Source organism: Anabas testudineus, chromosome 7 (genome assembly GCF_900324465.2).
Source record: "Anabas testudineus chromosome 7, fAnaTes1.2, whole genome shotgun sequence".
NCBI lineage: Eukaryota > Metazoa > Chordata > Actinopteri > Anabantiformes > Anabantidae > Anabas > Anabas testudineus.
In genome coordinates, this window is record NC_046616.1 from 5,803,117 (window position 1) to 5,824,195 (window position 21,079).

Consider the following 21,079-nt stretch of genomic DNA (forward strand, 5'->3'; position numbering starts at 1 on the left):
CTTTGTTCTGAAGGTAATAGTTACAATGGCAACATTAGATCAGTTTATCTTCCAACCCAGTATTGTGTGATGGGAGTGCTCACAGCTTGTCTAGACTGCCAAGTATGCAGGTGTAAATCAATACAGCCGACCTCCAATCCACCAACAACACACACGCACACATAGCTGACATTTAAACTCTCAAAGTGATTTAGTGGCATATTCCTACCAAGATGTACAGCAGTTAAAGAAGCATTCATTTTAACATGATCGTAAACAAACAGATAACACCAGACACACAGAAACCAAAACAATCGAGGAAAAACAAAAAGCACCGTGTCATAAAAAGTAGGTGGTTGCGTTTGCAGACATAGTTCAGGGTCAGGGTAGAGGTTAAGATATAATAAACTGCAGGAATGGATCTTGAGTCAGTGCTTGAAAACAGACTCTCTCACATTCCCTGATGTGGCTTGGCAAGCTGTTAAAAGGAGAGGAGCTCTGAAGGAGAAGGACCTGGCACCCAGCGAAGCAGAAGTGCCTCTTACTGAGGGAAAAGAGCCTGACTCTTTTAAACATTGTGTTAAAAATACAGCCACTCCCTCATAATTTCAGTTCAAACTGCAGAATGACAGATGGTTTTATCATCTCTGATCAAATTTTATATAGTGATCGATAAAGTATAGATACATAATAGACTCTGTAATATAAACATCAACAGTACACTAACACATTGTCAGGAGTTTAACATGACAAATCCTGTAAATGACTTATATATACACGAACATTACATGCTGTAAATCAGTGCAGTGTAAATCTACGGGCATCTACGATAACATGTACCCATTTTTTCCGCTGTATGCAAGGGAGCTTAACTTTATGGTATAATCACACAGGTCTCAATTTATAATGCCTCTAATCCAAGCAGGCTGAACACATGGATTCCTGATGATTCACTGTGTCTCTCTCTCACACACACACACACACACACACACACACACACACACACACACACAGCTCCTATGGCTACTGAGGATCAACAAGCCACATTTTAAATCTGTGGTCCCAAGATAGGTTAATGGAAAAAGAGACAAAGACAAAAGAGGTGACTGGTATTTACCTAAATAAACGTGTCAATCTCTAACATAGATGGAATGAATGACCTTTCACAGGAGGAAAAAACCCCAACATTAATACACAAACCACTTTTCTGGGCAAAGGTTTCAAAGACAATAATATAATTTCCACGCATTTGTTTCTATCTAAAGTAAAACCCTGCTTTTAATATTACTTAGTTTGCCAGCTTTGCCTTTGTAATGTACCTTTTATATAATATTTTATAATGTGACACAGGTTGGTAAGTGAGGAAGTGGGAGGACAGATAAAATGCATTTGGACATTATAAAAAAGGCACGAGGCAAATAAAAGGTCACTCTGAGGTGGCACAAAACTTGAAAGCTGCACTACAAAACTACTATTTCTTTAAATGATCCTGATGTAAAGGCGGAATAAAGAATAAAAAAAACTTTCTTTTAAGTATATAAATGTAACAGTGAAAGACAGATAGAAGGACTAATGTGGATTAATGTGTCATAGCTGAGGTGCCAGCTTGCTTATATCAAGATCTGTATCTTCAACTATCATGTAGGAGCAGAAATATTAAACAGAGTGATATACAATATAAGCTGTCTGAGATAAGTGCGTTTATATTTCTTCATTCAGGTCTTGTCAAATAAAGGCATGTACTGTACATGTGTGTGTGTGTGTAATATACCAAGTAATGCCCTTTGCTGCACTGATTTCACAGCTTATGTTAATGAGTTGTCGAGGAAGTCATATCTATATATTTATACACATAATGACAGTGACGGCTGACAATTTATAATAGGTCTGTGCATGATTGTTTTAATGTTTGTGTTTTCCTCGGAAACAGAGCACTATAGACACACGATAAATAGACTGAGATGAGTCATTGAGTGAAAGTGGTTACAGTGCAGCAAGTCAGCCAGAGATTAAGTGTGATAAAAAAAAGACAAACTCTCACAGGCAGCTTAACTGAGTGCAAATGGCCTCTTGAATGAGCTCCTTCAGGCCCAAACACAGACATAAGCTTCCATTCACACTCCTATTATCCAATTCAATTCTACTCCATCTGTATTTTAAATCTAATACTGCCTGATTCATTAGGCTCACCGGCATACATAATTGTTCAAAATGGGTTTCAAGGCTGGCATCTTAAGAACCAGCAGGGTTCTTGCTAATTAAGTATTTACTGTACACAGTAAGGAGACTTGGTTTAGATTTTATTTTCCCTTACCCATTTGGGTGGACATTCCTTGTCTGAATGTCATAAACTATGAATGGGTTTTGTGGGCTCCGTAGTTATGGGACACTTGCAAAACAACTATGTACAATTATATGACATGATGATGTTCTCCTAAACAAGCTGTCAACACTTTCAGGACTGACGGCTGAGATCAGCCTTAGTACCGTGCTGCATTGATTTAACAGCCTGCAAGTTTAACCTCTCTTTTACTGACATTTTCATTATAAGCTACTGTAGAATACCTGTCTAACACTAAAAGCCAGACAAGCTGATTTGCTGAGAGCACAGCAGAGTATTTACCATTTACACATTTTCTCAGCCAGAAACACAACAACGCATGAAGCCAACACATTCACCGTATCAGCTTTATGAGGTGATAGTATACCACTGCACCCAAATGACAAATAAATAAATAAATAAATAACTATGTTGTGGGCTACAGAGAGCGTATGTGTCAAACCTCACAGCATATAGAGTGTTTCAGTATGGTCAACCACATCTTTGAATCTTATGCCAAATAATTTTACAATTTACAAATACATATAGATAGAGAAAAGGGTTAACCAGGGACAAGTTCATGCAAATGTTTCAAGTTTAACTACAGTCTGACCCCATTATAAAATTACACCAAAAGTGAAAAAAAAAAGAAAAAAATATCCACCCACTACCTGGCATCCATTTATAACCAAAAATAACAGGGCTTAGTGGAAAACAACAGTGTCTTACAGAGAAAATGACTCATCTCTTTTCCCATCCCTCCATCTCTCGCTCTCTCTCCCTTCTTTTCTAGTTACCGGCTCCAGCACATTCTGTACATAAAAACATGAAATGAATGAGAAGATAACACCAACATACACGCTCAAGCTCTGTTCCTGAGAACTAATGGATCAGACTGACCAAAGGTCACAGAAGTAATAATATAAAATATAAAGTACACTCATTTTTTAAGGTGTACAGGTAAATGGACAAAATAGAAGAAGATGACCTTCTCTGTGTGCTCACGAGGGCAGGATGTTCATAATGCCCACGTAACGTGCCATCATTGTTTGTAGAGGCCTAATCTGCTTCATCTGCTCCATCACAACCTAGCATCAATAATGAATGATACAAGAACAACAGGGAAAGTTTGGCTAAGATGACATTAATTTTCCTCTCTCGTAGGAGTCTCAGAGACTACATTCACAAACCCAGTCTGCTCTTGAAGTTCAAAAGGATTCTGAACAACAAAAAAAGATGTATATGCAGGGAATAAACATTTCATAACACGTTGTCAGAAGGTCATCGGAGGACTGAAACAATGAGTGACTCAGGCTGTTCTGGCCGAACCTGTCAGGAAAATAAAGACTGAGCTGAAATTATGATCAAATGCTGCACAGTGGATATGTAGTAGATTTTGTTTTGCTGAGGATAAGTCAATGTGGGTAACAGTGGCTTGCAAGTTTCTAAGCTCGAAAAGAGAAAGACACAAACAAAGATGACTGGAAAAAATCAACGATGGCCACGGAAATATGTTGCTGTCATTATTATGTCTATATAAAATCAATGCCATCGTGTAGCAGGTTAAAAGAATAAAGACAGTAACTATTTCTTTGTCCAAATAAATGGCAGAATTGGTTAGAGACCTTACTTTTTCTATTAAGCTACTATAATTCAGCAGTTTTAGAAGATATAAGAAATTGTCCTTGTACATCAGATAGAACCACGGGTATATAAGAAATAAAATAAGAGAAAGCAGACAGCATCAGAAATATAACTAGATGTTTCAGTTAAAATAACATATTTGAATGAGACTGTAAGAAGTACCAGGAATGCTACTGTGTGTATTATATTCCGATCATTTCTACCCAAACATCACATCTCATAGCTTTTGTTCCTAAGAACAAACTGCAGAAAATCTGTTTTTCAAATCAAGATGTAATTGCACAAGAGAGTCAACTGCACGCACTTTCAAGATGCTTGTTTATCTTGATACACCAGTTAGATTAGAGGAGTTCCTGCAGGCTGCACACAGGACAGGACATCACTGGGAGTGTGTGTGTGTGTGTGTGTGTGTGTGTGTGTGTGTGTGTGTGTGTGTGTGTGTATGTGTGTATGTGTGTGTTAACACTGCATGTGCAATACGTGCAAGTAGTCCCTGCAGAGAAGTCAGCAACACAACTTCAGCTTCAGCTGGCTTGATACCCTCCTGCTTTGTCCCTGACAGCACCCTTGCTTGTTGCCCAAGTAACAAGCACTTTCTTCATTGTTTGAGAGAGAAAGAAACAGTCTTGATTATATAAAGATGTAAAAAGCTGTAAAACTGAGAAAGGAACAAACCGATTTTGCTTTACAGTCTGCAGGGTCACATGGATTTCTGGACTCTCTCTCCCACCTATGGGACCATTTTGCAAATTAAAGGGGACATGACCGGAAACAGGTTAGCTGTGCATCCCCAGGCAACTCTCACATCCCACAATAAAGACCTAAAGTAAGCATCCTGAAAATTAAATTCTCATAATGTCGTTTATATTGCCTCTATTTTCTAACTCTAGTTTTCATGATTTCCTGTGTATGAATTTCTGTTGATCTTAAAATGGAGTCCTTCTACTGAGAATGTCACTGAAGCTGTGCTTTTATGAACTATTTTCTTTGGCATTTCTGCAGAACAAGCAGAGAAAAACGAAAAAGGAAGGAAATTATTGGGACCTTACAGACAATGACACACCCTTAAGTGCCTCGCTAACCAAAACTTTAGTGAAACACATGATCAGAAGTATATGTCAACGAAATAACTTGTGAAGCCACAAAGTACATGTGTGTCAAACATGATGGATGTTTTTAACCATGGGGTCTGAACGGCCATGTGCAAAAGCAGAGCTGGTTGTGAGTGACAGTGTAAACACATCATTGACCGCAACTACTGTATTCAAGTGGAATGAGGCAGAGCTAAGTGTGTGTGCAGACATTTAGTCATGCTTTTATCTGTTTTATTCAGAAAATGTGTGCGAATTAATGGATTTACATGAATTTGCATGCATGTGTAAGCTGAACGCTCTGTATTTCCCTAACCAGGCATGATTGCACAACACAAAACACACAACTAACCAACACCATATGGAGCGCATATCGAGGAAGTGGGGAGAAAAGTACGACAGGAGTACATCTCATTCATTACCTCTGTTTAGACTTGATGTGGCTCTTGTTTGTTGCTTTGTTATCCTCTCCAGAAAAACTAGTATATATCAAAACCACTCTCAGCTTGTTTCAGGGACTGCACACGCACACGCTTACAGGAATATGCACAAACATACACACACATACAGAATGATGTTTACTGGAACAAAGCAGTATGTTATCTTAGGCTGACAATCACAACGCCACTTCTGAAATCTACCGTAGTGCTAAATTCAGTGTGTTGACTCAGATTCAGACATTATGATCAAGCACTTACCACTTTTCACCACTAGCAAACGTGATCAGTTGAAGATAAAGTAGATAGGGGAACTTGTTTTTCAATTTACACTGGAAACTTTTGGTTCTGTGGGTGGTGAATACACAGAAGGCGAACCCAATATTCATCACCAGGTGTTTGTTAATTTTACTACATTCACATATGTCTATCACTACCATGAGTCCAAGTGTCAATGCCTGATACCACCTATGAATATTAACAACCTTTAAAGTGGCATCTGGATAGATGCATCCAGACAAGATTTTGCACAGTACAAAAAAGTAGTTATGATCATTGTGGATAAAATGAAAATTATAATTTTAGTAATATAAAATGCTCTTGTAATAACGATACAAAAATGATTAAAAAAAAAACAAACATTACACGGTGAGAACATACTTAAAGTCGTACCGATCGATGCAGCAGTAACTTTGCTTGTGAGAAAATGTGTAGGAAAAAGATATTCATGGTATTCAAGGAATGACAGCGTTATGTAACTGATATTCAGTCCAGTCAAAGCTGGCAGCGGGGAGGCTGCATCGAAGTCTGAGTTAGTCTGAGCAGGATTTGGGTTCTCAGAACTTCATTTTAAAATTTTTGTTTAGTTTATTCCTGATTATTGGCCCAGAGACATTTTTAAACTTCCATAATATATCAAAACATGCATATGTGTGCATTTGTACAAAGTACTAAAAGACAGGTTAAGTGAAAAGCACAACAAAGTACATGTCTACATTCACTACCGGTCTGATTCACAGGCTCTAAAAGTGCACAATAAAAGTGCTGCCACTAGGTGTGTGCAAGCCTCAAAATTATATCACGATATTTCAAGGACATTTGCAATGATGGTTTTTAATGTTTTATCTGTGATTGCAGCTTGCTGGCAGCAGCATTTCTTAATTTCTTTTCCACCCTTCTGATGAAATGATGTTGAAGATGTGTTGGAGAACACCAAAGAGTTGGGGAGCACAGGCTTTCAGCACCTTTGGGCTGATTCTATGTGGCCCAGCAGCCTTTGTGGGGTTTCAGCTCTCTCCTCACCTGATCTGCTGAGATGGACGTCACATGGATGGTGGCTTAGTTGTGTGGGGGAGGGACTGAGGAGCCTGCAGTAAAGCTTAAGTGTGGTGGGTTCTGAGGTTTAACCTGGAATCTATTAAAGAAAATATTAAATTAATTGGCCTGGTACACAGTCCCCCCCGCCATCTGGCTGCTGAACTTGTAGCCAGTGATGGTTCTCGTGCCCCTCCACACTTCTCTAGTCTTGTTATGATTAAGGTTTTGTTCCAGTTTCCTCCTGTAAGCCTCCTTCCCTCTCTGATCCTGACAGACAGCAATCTCTGGACCCTCTCCACTGCCTCCCTGTCACCTGACCTAAAAGCCTTCTTTTGGCCATTTAGGAAGGCCAAAATAAGGCATTCAGATCATGTGCCAGGAAGGCATATCTAATTAGATTTGCCTTTTTGTACACTGGAATTTGATGGCAACACCACATTAGCAACACACAGTATATTAAAGAACATAACAGCTGCTGCAAGCAAATTTAACTAATTCATCTGTACACATTAAATGATTAATTACAAGATTACCATAAACACGGCCTGTTTACTACTCAGACGACACAATATTTACATAACCACATTACCGCATAAGTAATTTAACAGTAACAACATGGTGGAATAGTGACTGCAACAACAGTCAATCGTTTGTTTTAGCACAAGATGGTGCATAACCACTTGTAAGCTGTCCATTATAATTGTACCATCTCTTATGTCAACACTTGTTGTTTTTCTTTAACAAGCACATTTCATAGTCCTAATGTCATGTTGAACAGTAATGTCATCTGTTCTGTGCAGTATTGAGAGTTAAGCCCCTCTTTCCATTAGACACAACAGATGTAGGCATACAAAGCTGTGTGCACTGATTTTCCACATGGTCTTGCATCCACAGATTAACTAAATTGACCTTTGACCCCAAATACACTGATCTCCACAACAAGTGTCCAGGAGTATGTTAGGAGAGCCAGAGGAATGGAAATGTTGTGCATCTCTGAATTCCTTGAGTTATGTAACTCTACTTTCCAATGGTAGAAAAAAAATGAGAGAGGATAAGGATACCAGGAAACCAAAAACAAACAAAAACATTAATATTCAGTTTCATCTCTGTCAATATCAGTGTTTTTATGCATTTCTTCAAAATAATCTCTTTCTTTGCAGCTTGAAATCTGTTTAAATGCGTGCTTTTGGTCGCCTCAGATAGATTACAGTAGCTCTGTCTGATGCCATCTGTGTTGTCACAAATGCCATTTGCTTCACTCCAGTGCAAACAATTTCCTTTCCTGGCTAAGGTGAATTAAAATACCTCATCTCCCTGCTGCCTCTGGTTCCCAGCCAGCTGAGGGGCCTCTCATACTGGATGATGGGGGCTGAAAGTCTATCTTGGCCTGATACAGTATCAACAGGTTTGCTACTAAATATCTCAGCAATATTTCATTAGAAAAATTAATATAAACATTAAATTGACAACCCTGGCACAAGGAAACATTTTTACACCTACTGTAAGTATCAGTTTTGTTGATAAAGAACCATTTGTCAAATAGGTAACGACGTAAATCAGTCTGTATAATACATCCTCTGAGAAATGCGCTAATCCTTCCAGGTGATGCTATGCCAGGGAACTAGACTCCCGGCTTGCTTTACTACTTCTCGTCTGCTGATTTTTAGTGAGTAAAAAACATGTTCAGTTGGAATGAAGTCAGGTGACCTCACTTGACCAGCAAAATACATTCCACTCACTGGTTCTTGTAGCTGTGTGTTGAATATTATTGTCCTGCTGCAACATCATAAAACTCAGAACAATGTATAATTAAAGGGCTTCACTGTCCACACACTATGAATAAGAACTGCTTTAAATACTGATAAAGCTGAACCTCATAGGCAGTGTATCAATTAAATGCAAATGTGCTAGAACAAAAAGCCAAAAGCAAAACGTTTCATTTTCCTACTTGACCACACTGAACAGGACATACTTTAGTCCTTGTTCTAATCTGACTGAAACAGTTCAAATTTAGTTTTTTTGTCAAGTGTTTATTAAAGACTACACATAGGAGTATGGCTGATGGTATATTGTTTGATTTTGCCTTGAATTTGTTTGGTGGTTTTCATTCCTTATAATAATAATTACAAAAAAAGATACAAATATACTGATCCTAAATAAACATTTAATGAATTATGAAAATCCTTTAAATAATAAAAACTTTCAATCAAGAGTTTTGGAACCATGGATGATCTATACTCCATACTGTGCCATGCCTGTTCCTCACTTGTAAGTCGCTTTGGATAAAAGCGTCTGCTAAATGACTAAATGTAAATGTAAATGTAAATGTACTGTACTTAAACGCCCCACCATCACTGCTGCTGTGTGCGGTGGGCCCACTTCCTCACTCAAAACAAAAGGAGAGAAAATATCTGCTATCCATGAGACTTTATATAATTTGCTATTGAAATGTCTAAATTAAGGTGGCATGTCTGTCTTCTGGGTTTTGATAAACATGAGCACAGATATCAGCTAATGCCATTTAATTATAAATGTCAAAAATCGGTCTGATCAGTATTTACAGTCCTCTCACAATGTCCAGTCTTTGTCACACTCACCTATTGAAGTCACCTTCTTCGAATTGTAAATGTCTGAGGAAGGATATTAGAAATCTGTGGAATTCTTAATCACACTAGTTCTTTCCAACACAATAGCCAGCTGTCCTTCAACTTCAAGATTTAGATGAACAGAAAACTCAAGGTTTTGAAATAATAGTTACATTCACCAAATGTAATGAAAATACTTCTCGCAGTACGCTTGTTATTCTTCTTAGTTACCTGGTTTTCTACAGTGTAGGTTATGAGATTTAGTGAACTGTCTGACAGCAAAATGCCTGATAGGCAATTTGTGAGGGTATAATTTATAAATTATATTTATATAATTTATAAAACTGATTTGTGCACATCACATGCAGATGACTCATGGATGAAACAAACAAGAAAAACAACTCAGTGTTTATCCACACAGACTTTACTTGGGCGGGCCACCAAAGTTTATTAACTTATTAACAGCCTCCCAAGTATATTTGGCAACCCTTTATATTTCCTATTTTTAAATGGTGTCTAAAAGAACAATGCCATTGATCCCACCCATGATTTATAACTAGACAACTGCTGTTTTCCATGAATTACCCAGGTGGTTTGCTATCGCCTAATTTGCACTGCCATAATTTCATCATGAATTTAAAATATTTTTACACTTTTGATGCTAACATAAAAGTCACTGGCATTGTGTTTTTGCAATTTTATCTATAAATAACTGTCACTGTCAACAGTCAATCACAGAAACCCAACTCTTCATAGACATTATTAGCAAGCATGTACCAATAGCTAAGTTAACAGAGGACAGCTGGACTGTTGAGTTTAACACACTGTACATAGCTGCTAGTCAATATTCACTGCTTCTGCTAAAAAAGAGAGGAATATAGGTGAGGAGGAGGAGGACAAGCAGTCAAGACGCGGCTGTAGGAGTATCAACTTAATATAATACGTGAGATGGATGGAAGATAGATGTTTACTGTACTTCTATTAACTAATGACCTTTCAAAAAAAACACCGAACTCCCACACATCTACTGCCACAAGTACGATCTCATTCTGTGGGAAACACTGCAACTTATCAATGTAAACATGCTGTGATCAATGACTTTGTAAACAGTAATCTGAAGTGGTTAAGCGGTCTGTCTAGTGAGCAGGGTTAAAAACAAAAGGAACCTTCCAGCATTACAGACTGACCAAAAGGACCCAATAATTACCATGTGCAAACATCAAAACACATTCACACAGTGAATCTGCAGAACAGAGTGGGAGGACAGACAGAAAGTAAAAGACACGGCAAAACAGTGATGGGGAAAGTGGCAAGAGCTGTTGGAGTGGAGCCCAGGGAATGAAACTGTAGATAGTGCGGAGGAACAGTGTGGTTACTGTGAAACAGCTGTGTCAGCATACACACTGGACACCTCGCGCACACACAGCACGGACAAAAGTCAAACATGTATATACACACACACACACAAACACACACACGACAGTCCCTGTGACACACCAGTTATGCGCATAAAGTGACTGTCGCACATTTTCACACCGTAGCACGGCTGCCAGATCCAAGCTTGTAACATCTTGCACATACTCAAGGGTGGGAAAATTGATATTAGCCATACACAGTTATATACAGCTATGTTTTGACAAATTCAAACGTGCATCACTCACTCTCTCTCTATCTCACACGCACACACAGAGGAGACATCACACAGAGACATGAACAGACTGCACATTTATTCATCTATCCATCCAAATTTAACTAAATACGCAGAATGTTTGGCAAATACACAGGATAGATGGGAGATGACTGGAAGTGAGATGCGCGAGAGCCAGTTTTGTAAACAGGCCATCTGTGCTCCCCAGGTCTAACATTGGAAAGACAGAGAATGAGTTGAAACAACTTGTGTCAAAACTCCTGTGAGTCGCCAGAGAGGCAAATGAGCCTGTGCAGTACGTTAGTACAAACACAAATTGCTGCAATATTTAATTGGTTTTGCAACCTAAAATGTAAATAAAGTGTTGCTTTTTATGCCAAAGTAGTAACAGTAGAACCATTTCAGAAGTGTGTGGGCTGTTATTATAGTGGTTTTACCTGTTGGGCTTCTGAGTACAGGTAGAAGCAAAAATATACTATAATCCTACCTGAAGGGGTGTCTGTAAAATGTACGAAAATCTAGATACAGGTTTAAACGTTCTGCCGTATTTTTCTTTGTGGGTCAACAGAGGACCAGTACATGTGAATGTGCTAAGTCGGAGCTGGAAGTAATAAGTAATGATGACAGTTTGTTTCCTGTCTGTTTAGCTGAAGTCACAAGACTGCCAAACACTCACACCAGCAACTCTGTCCACAAAAAGAACATTTCATGGCTCATTTTTTGGATCATAGTCAGCAAATGAGTAAATCCTCACATTGGAGAAGCTGGAACCAGCAGATGTCTGACATTTCTGCTTCTAAAATGACTGCAACTAATTAATCCAATATCAAGATAGCTGCAGAATAATTTTCTGTCAATCACGTAACTTCCCCCTAATCTACCGTCATTCTATAGCATGTGGAATGAGCATATAAGAACTTCAGATTGCATTAAAAAACACACATCCAGATAGCACAGCTTAATTAAAATATCCAGTGTCCTACCATTTGTATAACAGGAGTGTAACAGTTCTGACACTGAGACTGGAAGTGCAACAAAAACATCTATAGTCTCCGCCTAGTGCCCCGACAGCTACAAAACTGTAACTCGCGCTGCATTTATTAGCAGTACAAAGTGTATGTCAACGTCAAAACAACAGGAAACAAAAACAAAACAAAAAGCTGGGTTTGAACCAAACACACCTATTATCAGTTTTGATATAAATATTAAAATATTTGCTTTGTACTTATTTAAATCTAAACCATCCATGTTGCCTTTGAATATTTTAATATCAAGTAATTAGATTTGCTGGAGAAACAGAGTAGACCCTGTAATCAGCTAGTTACACTATCCAATCCCACAAACTATTTGAAACGGGTTCATAACAAACAGAAAGCAAAGAACGAACTGCCTCCACACAATGAACACCAATATTCATACTTTTCTCGGGGTTAGAAGCAGATTATCAAAAGGTGGATGTATGCTTCTATTTTCTATTTTATTTATTTATTTATTTATTTATTTATTTATTTAGTCTTGCGTGGACCAAATGCTATGCAATGCTCTCAATTAATAATATTTATAATAATAATAATAGTAACGCCAATATCCAGTCTAATGAAAAGGGAAACACATGGTTCCACTCACAAGAATATACTAACAAGACCCGTTCAATCTTTTTTGTGATCTTCAAATTGCGTCATTTCCCTAAATAATTCAATCAGTAAGGAAAGGAAGCATGCGATGTGCATATGTTTGAGATAGGATATTTTTTTTCTGCTGCAAACTCTGGGGAACATACAACAAGCAGTGATCACTGTAGCACTAAAACAAATCTGACCCAAGCGGACTCCAGCTCCTGCCAAGAGCAAATAGAGTCCTAAACGCTACATAATACAGCACACTGCAGGAGGGAAGAAAAGAGAATAGGACCGATCAAAACAGTACAATCATCACAAGAAAAAATGCAGCATGCAAAAATAAGGGGGAGAGAGAGCAAGCGGAACGGAGAAAGAGATTAACAAGCTCAAAATGTTGTCGAAAGAGGATGGGAAGGGCACGAAAATAAGGAAAATGAGGCAGAGACGGACCGCAAGAAGAACGCGACAGAACATGTTTAAAAGCATATTAAGGTTTTACAGCTACCCAGGATTTCATTTAAGACTCTTACTAAAAAATTTACATCAAATTGAGAAAACTAGAAGAATAACACACTTTATATAAAGTTTGATTTTCCTGCGTGTTTCATGCTGGCCTCTGTTTTATTAATCATACAATCCCCCCCCAATTTTGGGAACTACACTGTATGCACAAATGCAATATAAGCAGAGCAAGAAAAGACAGGAGAGAGAAGGAGAGGCAATATTATACATAGGAAAAGGGTACTAAATTAGATTTAGATTAAATTAATGCAATAGGACTTGAACTTTCTGAACCAATTTTTCCATTTAATTTCGCCTGAAGTGGCTTCAAACTTAAAGTTATTTGATATTATCATAAAGTTTTTTAATTTAATTTAGTTTTATTTATTTAAATGGCACCAATTCCCAAATTATCTCATCATCTTTACATAAAAGCCAGACTTCAGAGACTTCAGCATCTAAAATATATCATGTGTACACTAAGTGGAAATTTATATCCCACTTTTATGCTTTTGTTATGACATTAAACAAATTAATCTTTGTCATCAAGAATATCAGATCTTTGATATAAGATGCATCTCTGAAAACTGCAGAGTCAGATTCAAACTGAATAAGAGCTGAAACAGATAATGTCGAAGTAGGAAATAAGACATAAGGGATGAGTCAAGTTTTCTTTAAGGTTAAAAGATTTACAGGTATGATAAAGACACAAGATTTCACTATGTCATTTTTAAAGACGTGAGCGAATGCGAAATATGATCTTCATAATCTCTACCTTGTGAAATTAGTACTGTTATTACCGTCACTGTACTCGTGCTCCTTGTGAGGAAATTTTTGATCCGTGTGTGTCATCAAGTCCTACCATGCTTCTGTGAAGTTGAACAGAATGTACAAGAAACCCTTTATTTAACTAGGACATATTTGCATGTGATTAGTCTAGTTGTGTGTGTGTCGGACGAGAGTGAAAGTGAAAGTGTTCTTAGCCAAAACACACTTGATCCTGTTCTAGATCTTTGATGAGCACAGAATATACACGTGTCAAAATGATGCAGGCAGCCAGAGATAGAAAGACAATGAACCATGAAATATTGGTAATACAAATGACAGATATTAATACCAAACGCTTTTTCAGTATGTGTGCACATATGCAGTTGTGTGCCCAGTCATGCACAACACATTTTGGATGACTAATTGTCCTACAAACAGGATGAGAGGGGTGGAGCCATTCGCAGAGGGCTTGTTCAGTCACAACCAATCCGGTCTGAGGGCTCGTCTCTTCCTTTCTGTGCCACAGTAGCTTCAGCAGAGATAAAAAGAAGAATGGAGGACAAAAAAACAAACAAAAAAAATAGAAAAACAGGTTGGGTTAGCAGCTCACTGAAAGCCCCTTATCCTAGGCCTCAACTGAAAGAGTGAGACAGGAGCTGAATCTCATTTGTGAATGTGCTTTTCTCCTCAGTTTGGGACAAATCAGCAGTTACAATATGATGTTATTTCCTATTTTTAATTGTGTGGAAACAGGGACTATAGCAACTAGACTGGCTCTCTTCTAAAGTCTAAAAATAAGGCTCCTGACTTGTCTGTCAGTGGAAAAAAATATATAAATACTTATAATTATGGGAGAATTATGTATAATGGCAGACACACAATTTCTATGTGTGAAAAAGCTCCATATCCTTACAAAGAACCACAACTGGTTCAAAACCACAAGAATCCCTTAAAGAACACTTAGTACATAAAAACCGATCATGTTTCTGTTCACCTGATGAATATAGAGTGAGTGCACCCTTCTTTTGATCTCAGCAAGCTCCTAAAGGAAATATCAGTGTCCTCAGCTGCTAAACGCTCCATTATGTTCATCAGCTAATTCCTCACGTTGTCTGTCTGCTGTTTGGTGAGTGGTTGTTATATTACATAGGGTTTATTACAGAGTTTTCACAGGAAATGGGTGCCTGCTGCTGCTGGAAATGAGGTTAGTGGGAGTGACACTGGATTGAAAGCTTAGAGCAGTCTGTCACTTTCTCTGACACTTTTCTTAGATCACCCAGCGAACACATCCAGAGGCCGCTTCATATAGTCACACACACTCCCAGGTTTAATGAGTGGCTACACTAACGAGCCAGTCATGCTTTAAGTGTGGTAGTAAAACACATCCAAGTTAACTTTCACATCAGTCTAATTAAAAAGCCTCTGTTTAGAATCAATGGAAACTGAGTCTACTTATCCACATAAAGGCAGTGATGGTTACAATAGACTTTTGGCTGCTTTAAGAAATTTCTTTAGTGGTGACTAGTCTGATTTCAATTAAGTCAAATCAAAGTCAATGAATGACTAGGAAACATGGGCAGGATTTGATTACTTCTTGTTAAAAACCTATGTTTGTGTGAAAGGGAAAATTCTACGTTTTCTGCATGTTTTGACAGTAAAACGTCAAGGTTTTTTCCCATGACTGCTCCATCATGTCATACAGCACAAGTTGCATGAATAAAACTTTACTGGGTTGTTTTTGCCAACCTGTGGCCAAATTTCTCATTGCATTGGAAGACAGGAATTTGACAAGTGTCAGAAATAAATATATTTTATACAAATATATTTTGTATATTATATATTTTTCTTCTCCTGGAGTTCAAGTGGGCAAGAGAAAAAAAACATCAGCTACAGGTTACCTGCTGATTTAAATAACCAAATTATATGCTTATTTATATTTCAGCATCAAAAGCATTCAAGCATATTGTAACTTGCCTGGGCAATAACATGATTCTTTTTCAAGTCTTTACTGTGCCACTTCCATTTTTTAATTAATTTGTTTTAAGACTTGGCATATGTTGCTGACACCTGAACTGCAATCCAGATGTTGCTGTTCAGACTGAGGGTGATGTGTTTTCTGCAAAGTTAAATTGCTAAAAGAAAAGTGGGCTAGAGGTTTATCTTAACTGAGCGAGGACAAATGGATGATGATGAACTTTATTTGAAGGGACGTGTTCTCATATATGTATCTAAAGGGATAGCCTGGTTATCAAGGGCAATACTGAGTAGACTTGCAGCGATGTCAATAAATTGACTGTGTGAAGGAGTAGGGAAATATGATGGCCATCTATTTTAATATTTCACTATCCTTTAACATACTGCACGGACTAATTCAATCCTCATATTACTATTCTCTCATGTATTTGTCAATATGAGAGTAAATAAATACTACATGCAGGTTTATCTCATTCTTCATAAACCTGAACAAGAAACTGTCTGAAATTCCATGTTTTTGTGCACAACAATACAACTGCATCTTAATGGGAAAACTATGATCTTAATAGGCTTGCATTCCCAATGACAAATACTTTTTCGCCTCATAGGAACTGAACCTCTAACCTCATTAGAGTGTGCGTTGTGCTAAGTACCCCAGACCACAACATGCTGCACAAATTCTGTGATCTCTACAGTCCATGCCACTGTTTACCACCACCACCACCACTGAGTAATTCAGACACTGAACCGTGAGAACTGGCAGTTCTGTAAGAACTACTTGTATGATAGCCTGTAGCTTTGAACTGGGAGGTGAGCTGCGACTGACGTTTACCTTGCCAAGCCCCTCAGGGGCTTCATACAAGACCTAGTCAGACTAGCCACAACACTAGAGCCTCTACTGGCTTCTATTGTAGCTACTCTATTACCTGTCATAAGGAATCCATTAGCCCCTATTTAGCACATTGAGGAGAGAAAACAGTGGCTGTAGAAGTTTATTTGTATAAAAACATACATTTTTATTATTTGAAACTACATTATATTAACCATGAGGGGTAATTATTGCTGAGATATTCTATACACAAGTGATTAATTCTCTGGCCAGTTCATGAAAGCTTTTACATTTTACTACTGTAAGCACATAGTGTCTGGTAGGGCTTTCCTCAGGGTAGAAACCTCTATTACACACAGACTGATGTGTTTTATTTGAAATAAGTGAAAGAGAAACTGGTTCGTACGAACACTATGGTTTAACAGACAAAAGGAAAATTCAAGAGAAACTGAGAACGGAGTTGTTTGAATGGTAGGAATACTCTGAAGTGCAGAACAGAAAAACTGCTGCAATCAGCACTTAAAACAAAAGATGGAAGCAACAAAAAAAATTAAAGAGTGAGTGAGTTATTACTGTCAATTTACTTCAAATGCTCCTCTATGTGAGGCCGGTACAGAGAGATATAATTGACACTTTTACCCATCAATCTATACTCACAGTAGCTCAGAGTCAACAAAGTTAAATTACACAGTTCTACACACACCTGAAGCAAAATCCAACAATGAATATGTATTATGAATGATACACATTATCATTATATCAGATTTTGTGAGTGTCAAAAATGCAGCTACCACGATAGCTGTCCTGTGGCATCTGCAGCAAGTTGTGATCTGCATAAAATTTATAAAGGTCTTTGATATGCTTTCGGTATTTAATTTACTGGATTAGCCAGACAGACACATCTGTGTGAGGTTATTTGGTTCCAGTTTAACCTCTATCTTGTGTAATACTAAACTGATTTTAGAGCTAAACAAATAATCAATTAGCCTAATTAATTAAAAAAAAATCTAGATTACTTATAGTGAGAATAATTATTAGCTGCAGACCTACTAGTCTCTTAGTTCAAATCATCTATTTCAGGGCACAACTTTGTGTTAAATATGAAAACAAATAAGCTTTCCACATTAAAGATAAAAGAAACAATCTTAACAGCCTAACAATAGTTCTTTGTTGCAATAAGACATAGCTGAAAGCCAATTTAAAAGCAAATCAGACGCACCACAGACTTTAAACTCTATGAGTTGGCCAAAGGTATTGGAAAATTGCAACAAAGTGCATGGACCTGTCAATATTTGTGAAAATATGTGAATGAGTGTCTGTGTGTGTGTGTTTGCACACATGCATTCCCTACTGCAGAGAATTAGCTTACTTTTAAAAATAATGTGCCGCACCTTCAGGCCCTCATGCAGCTGTTATCATTTTACATCCCGCCTATAACTCAGCCGAGAACAAACCTCCTGAGCACAATGTGTTCCACTAAGCACCTCATTACAGAAAAGACCCTTTGTATCGCACTGAAGTAATAGTGTACGTGAATGGAAGGATCCTTTAGATAAAGGATTCAACACAGCAAAGTGGCAGAGTAATTGTCCCTTTCATGACAAAACCTCAGACTCCATGGATTCAGTGCATGATGTAGATCTTAGCTGGGAACATGAAACCATGCACTTTTGGTGAGCTCAAGGTCTTGGACCAACATCAGTGGGAGGTAAGTGGTGAGTGATTCATGTTATTGCAGGGTGGAGCATGTGTGTTTACTCACAATGTAAAAGAGCAGTAACCGTGTAAAATCGCAAAGTGCTAAAACAGGGTGAGAACAAGCAAACATACAAATAGTGCAACAAAACCACAATGGGGCAAAATAAAAAAGCACATTCCTCAAGTAAAGTACAGCTTTAGTGGTTATATCGTACACAATCTACAATGATAGACCAATTGTAAATCATGGGGAAGTAAAAATAATCTCCTCACACATAAAAAAGTTGTCAACCTATAATAACGACTCATTTTGTTGTTCAATTCATAACAACAGGTAAAGATGATAACACTCTTTTAATAGGATTGGAACAATTCTTATTTACTTTTTACTGATGATTTTGTCAGCCTCAAAGGGTAAATTTCACAGATAGCCTTTTCCTAACACTGCATGTTGTACTATGGTAACGTTACAGGTACTCTACAGTGAGAAATTGAATAAAAAACAGTGAAAAACTAATTTATTCAGTGTGTTCTCTGACTTCACAACCTACACACTGAAATCAGACTACTAAGTCTGTCATTTTGTGGGTGTATATATCAGAAAGCATGTGGTTCAACAAGTCATTCTGATTTACCTCCACTTCCCTAAGTAAGAAGTACACACATTAGAATTATGCCGCCCTCTGTTTGAGTATCTCAAACTCAATATATCTGGCCAGGGCTGAAGAGCTACACTGCAAAGTTGACAGATTTCTTACTGTAGGTGTTCCTGAACCCACCAAAAAGTTCCACGTAGAATAAGAGCTCATCACAAAAAAGGACGTTACCACAGGGAGGATTCTGTGTGCATCAATCAAGGAACAGCCTGAAGACAACAAGTGCAAGAGACTCTTCACCCTGATGGAGGATGTGATCAGGAACTGTTTGCAGCAAAGTTATGGCTTTGCTACTATATTCATTATGTATGTGCAATTTATATTGAATTAACTATATATAAAGTGTTTTATTTTTATTTTAACTGTATTAGTAAGTACACAAAGACTTAACCTATACTCTTAAATAGGTGATATGACAAACCTCATATCTTGTTTGCAGAAGGTTAAAAAAGATCTGGTTCATTTAACATTGTGATGAGAGAATTTCTGTTACTTCTGTGTGATTAGTCAACTTTGGAGGATCTGTATTTGTTGTACTTTCATAACAATGACTACATGAAGTACTATAGTACTGACTCATTACTCATATTCCACAGGTTTCTCTGTTCTGGGACGTTAACAACTGTTAACTTCTGTGTCTCTGCACAAACCCTTCACGTCACTGAACTCTGTAGGTCAGAATTCAGAGGGTGTTTACAGCTTGGAGAGTTTATGCATAAATACCCAATATCATGTGCCAGAGAGATAAAAATAGCAGCATGTACCTGAGAAAACATCATGGAAACTTCTATCCTTGGTTGCATTTATTGTTCATATCTTCCGAAGTTCAAGTCAGACGCTCTCTTTAACTTAATATTTGGTTTCAAAGTGGTTATTATACGGATATTCACAGTTGAAGTGCAGCTGAACTCGTTCAAACAGTGGTCTGGAAGTGAGTGCAGAAAAGACAGCGCACAGTCAAAACCCCACAATAAAAATAAAAAAAACGTGCTGAAAAAAGAAATTAAGTGAGTTTTATGATTATTAAGGCAGACATTTCCTATTAGATCACTGGAATAAACACATCAACCTGAAAGTGAGCATGTGTCCCCCTTAACTTTTCAACATGCCGTCCAGTTCTGTCTGCAGTTCCTAAGAGTCACTTAACATTTCATCAAGCTGTAGTGAACTGAATGAAGGCTACTCGGGTCTATTCTGCTCCACGCAGCTCCATGCTAATCTGTCCCTTTGTCTTCCCCGCCTGCAAACAGGAGCAGCCTCCACATCAGACACTGACAACCTACAGGAAGGAAGACGTGCAACACCACCGTACATTTGTAAAACCACATCATAACACCCATCTGCCTGTCAGATTATACATGAAGTCATAAACACATGTTATTTTGAAGAAGTGAAAACAGCGTCCATTTTCGGTTTGTTTCCCTCTCGAGGTTTTTGGATTTGCAGGGATTTGCGCACTGGCCCTGCTGCAGGCAGACAGACATACACATGTGGAATGTGGAGGGAAGCACCCGCCTATAACAATTACACCACACACACACACACACACACAGGATAACTGGGACAAGGCTGGTGCAGGAGTTGTGCTAAAATGCGACATGAATCTGCAGCGTGAAGTGCCATGTGTACCCAACGCACAGACAGAAACAAAGACATAAACTGCAAGATTTTGTTCAGCTCATGTGCTGCGGCTAGCCTCCCAGCTAACACAATCTCTGATGTGAGACTTCCCCCCCAAAAAAAACAAACATAAAAGCCAACAGACGAGTGGTTTCTGTCTTACCTGATGTGGCATATCAACCTTCACTTTGTGCAGTAGCAGAGGGGGGCCCAAATGTTGGAGCCAGGTCGCCAAATTTTCCGAGCCAGTGGAGTTGAAGGCTGCTTTCAATAATTTCCCCAAGCTGGAAAACTTTTTCCTCGGTATGAAACAAAACTGTCAACAGAGAAAAGAGGACGAGTGAATCAGGAGGGGCTATCAAACGGTCAGTTGGCGACTGGGAGCTGGGTGAC

At 38.2% G+C, this 21,079-nt stretch overlaps 1 protein-coding gene across 3 annotated transcripts in view; it reads right to left on the reverse strand.

Moving 5' to 3' along the window:
* Window positions 1-21,079, reverse strand: part of LOC113167357 (vitamin D3 receptor A) — a 54,054-nt gene that overhangs the window by 31,977 nt on the left and 998 nt on the right. For 2 of the 3 annotated variants that reach the window (XM_026367898.1, XM_026367899.1), the window contains exon 2: window positions 20,850-21,002. Coding sequence is in view for 1 of the 3 variants with exons in the window: in XM_026367896.1 (XP_026223681.1) it covers window positions 13,942-13,993 (52 nt within the window). In the remaining 2 variants the exon portion in view is untranslated. Of the gene's footprint in view, window positions 1-13,941; window positions 14,012-20,849; window positions 21,003-21,079 lie in introns of those variants that run through there. The other variant, XM_026367896.1, reaches the window with a different exon arrangement.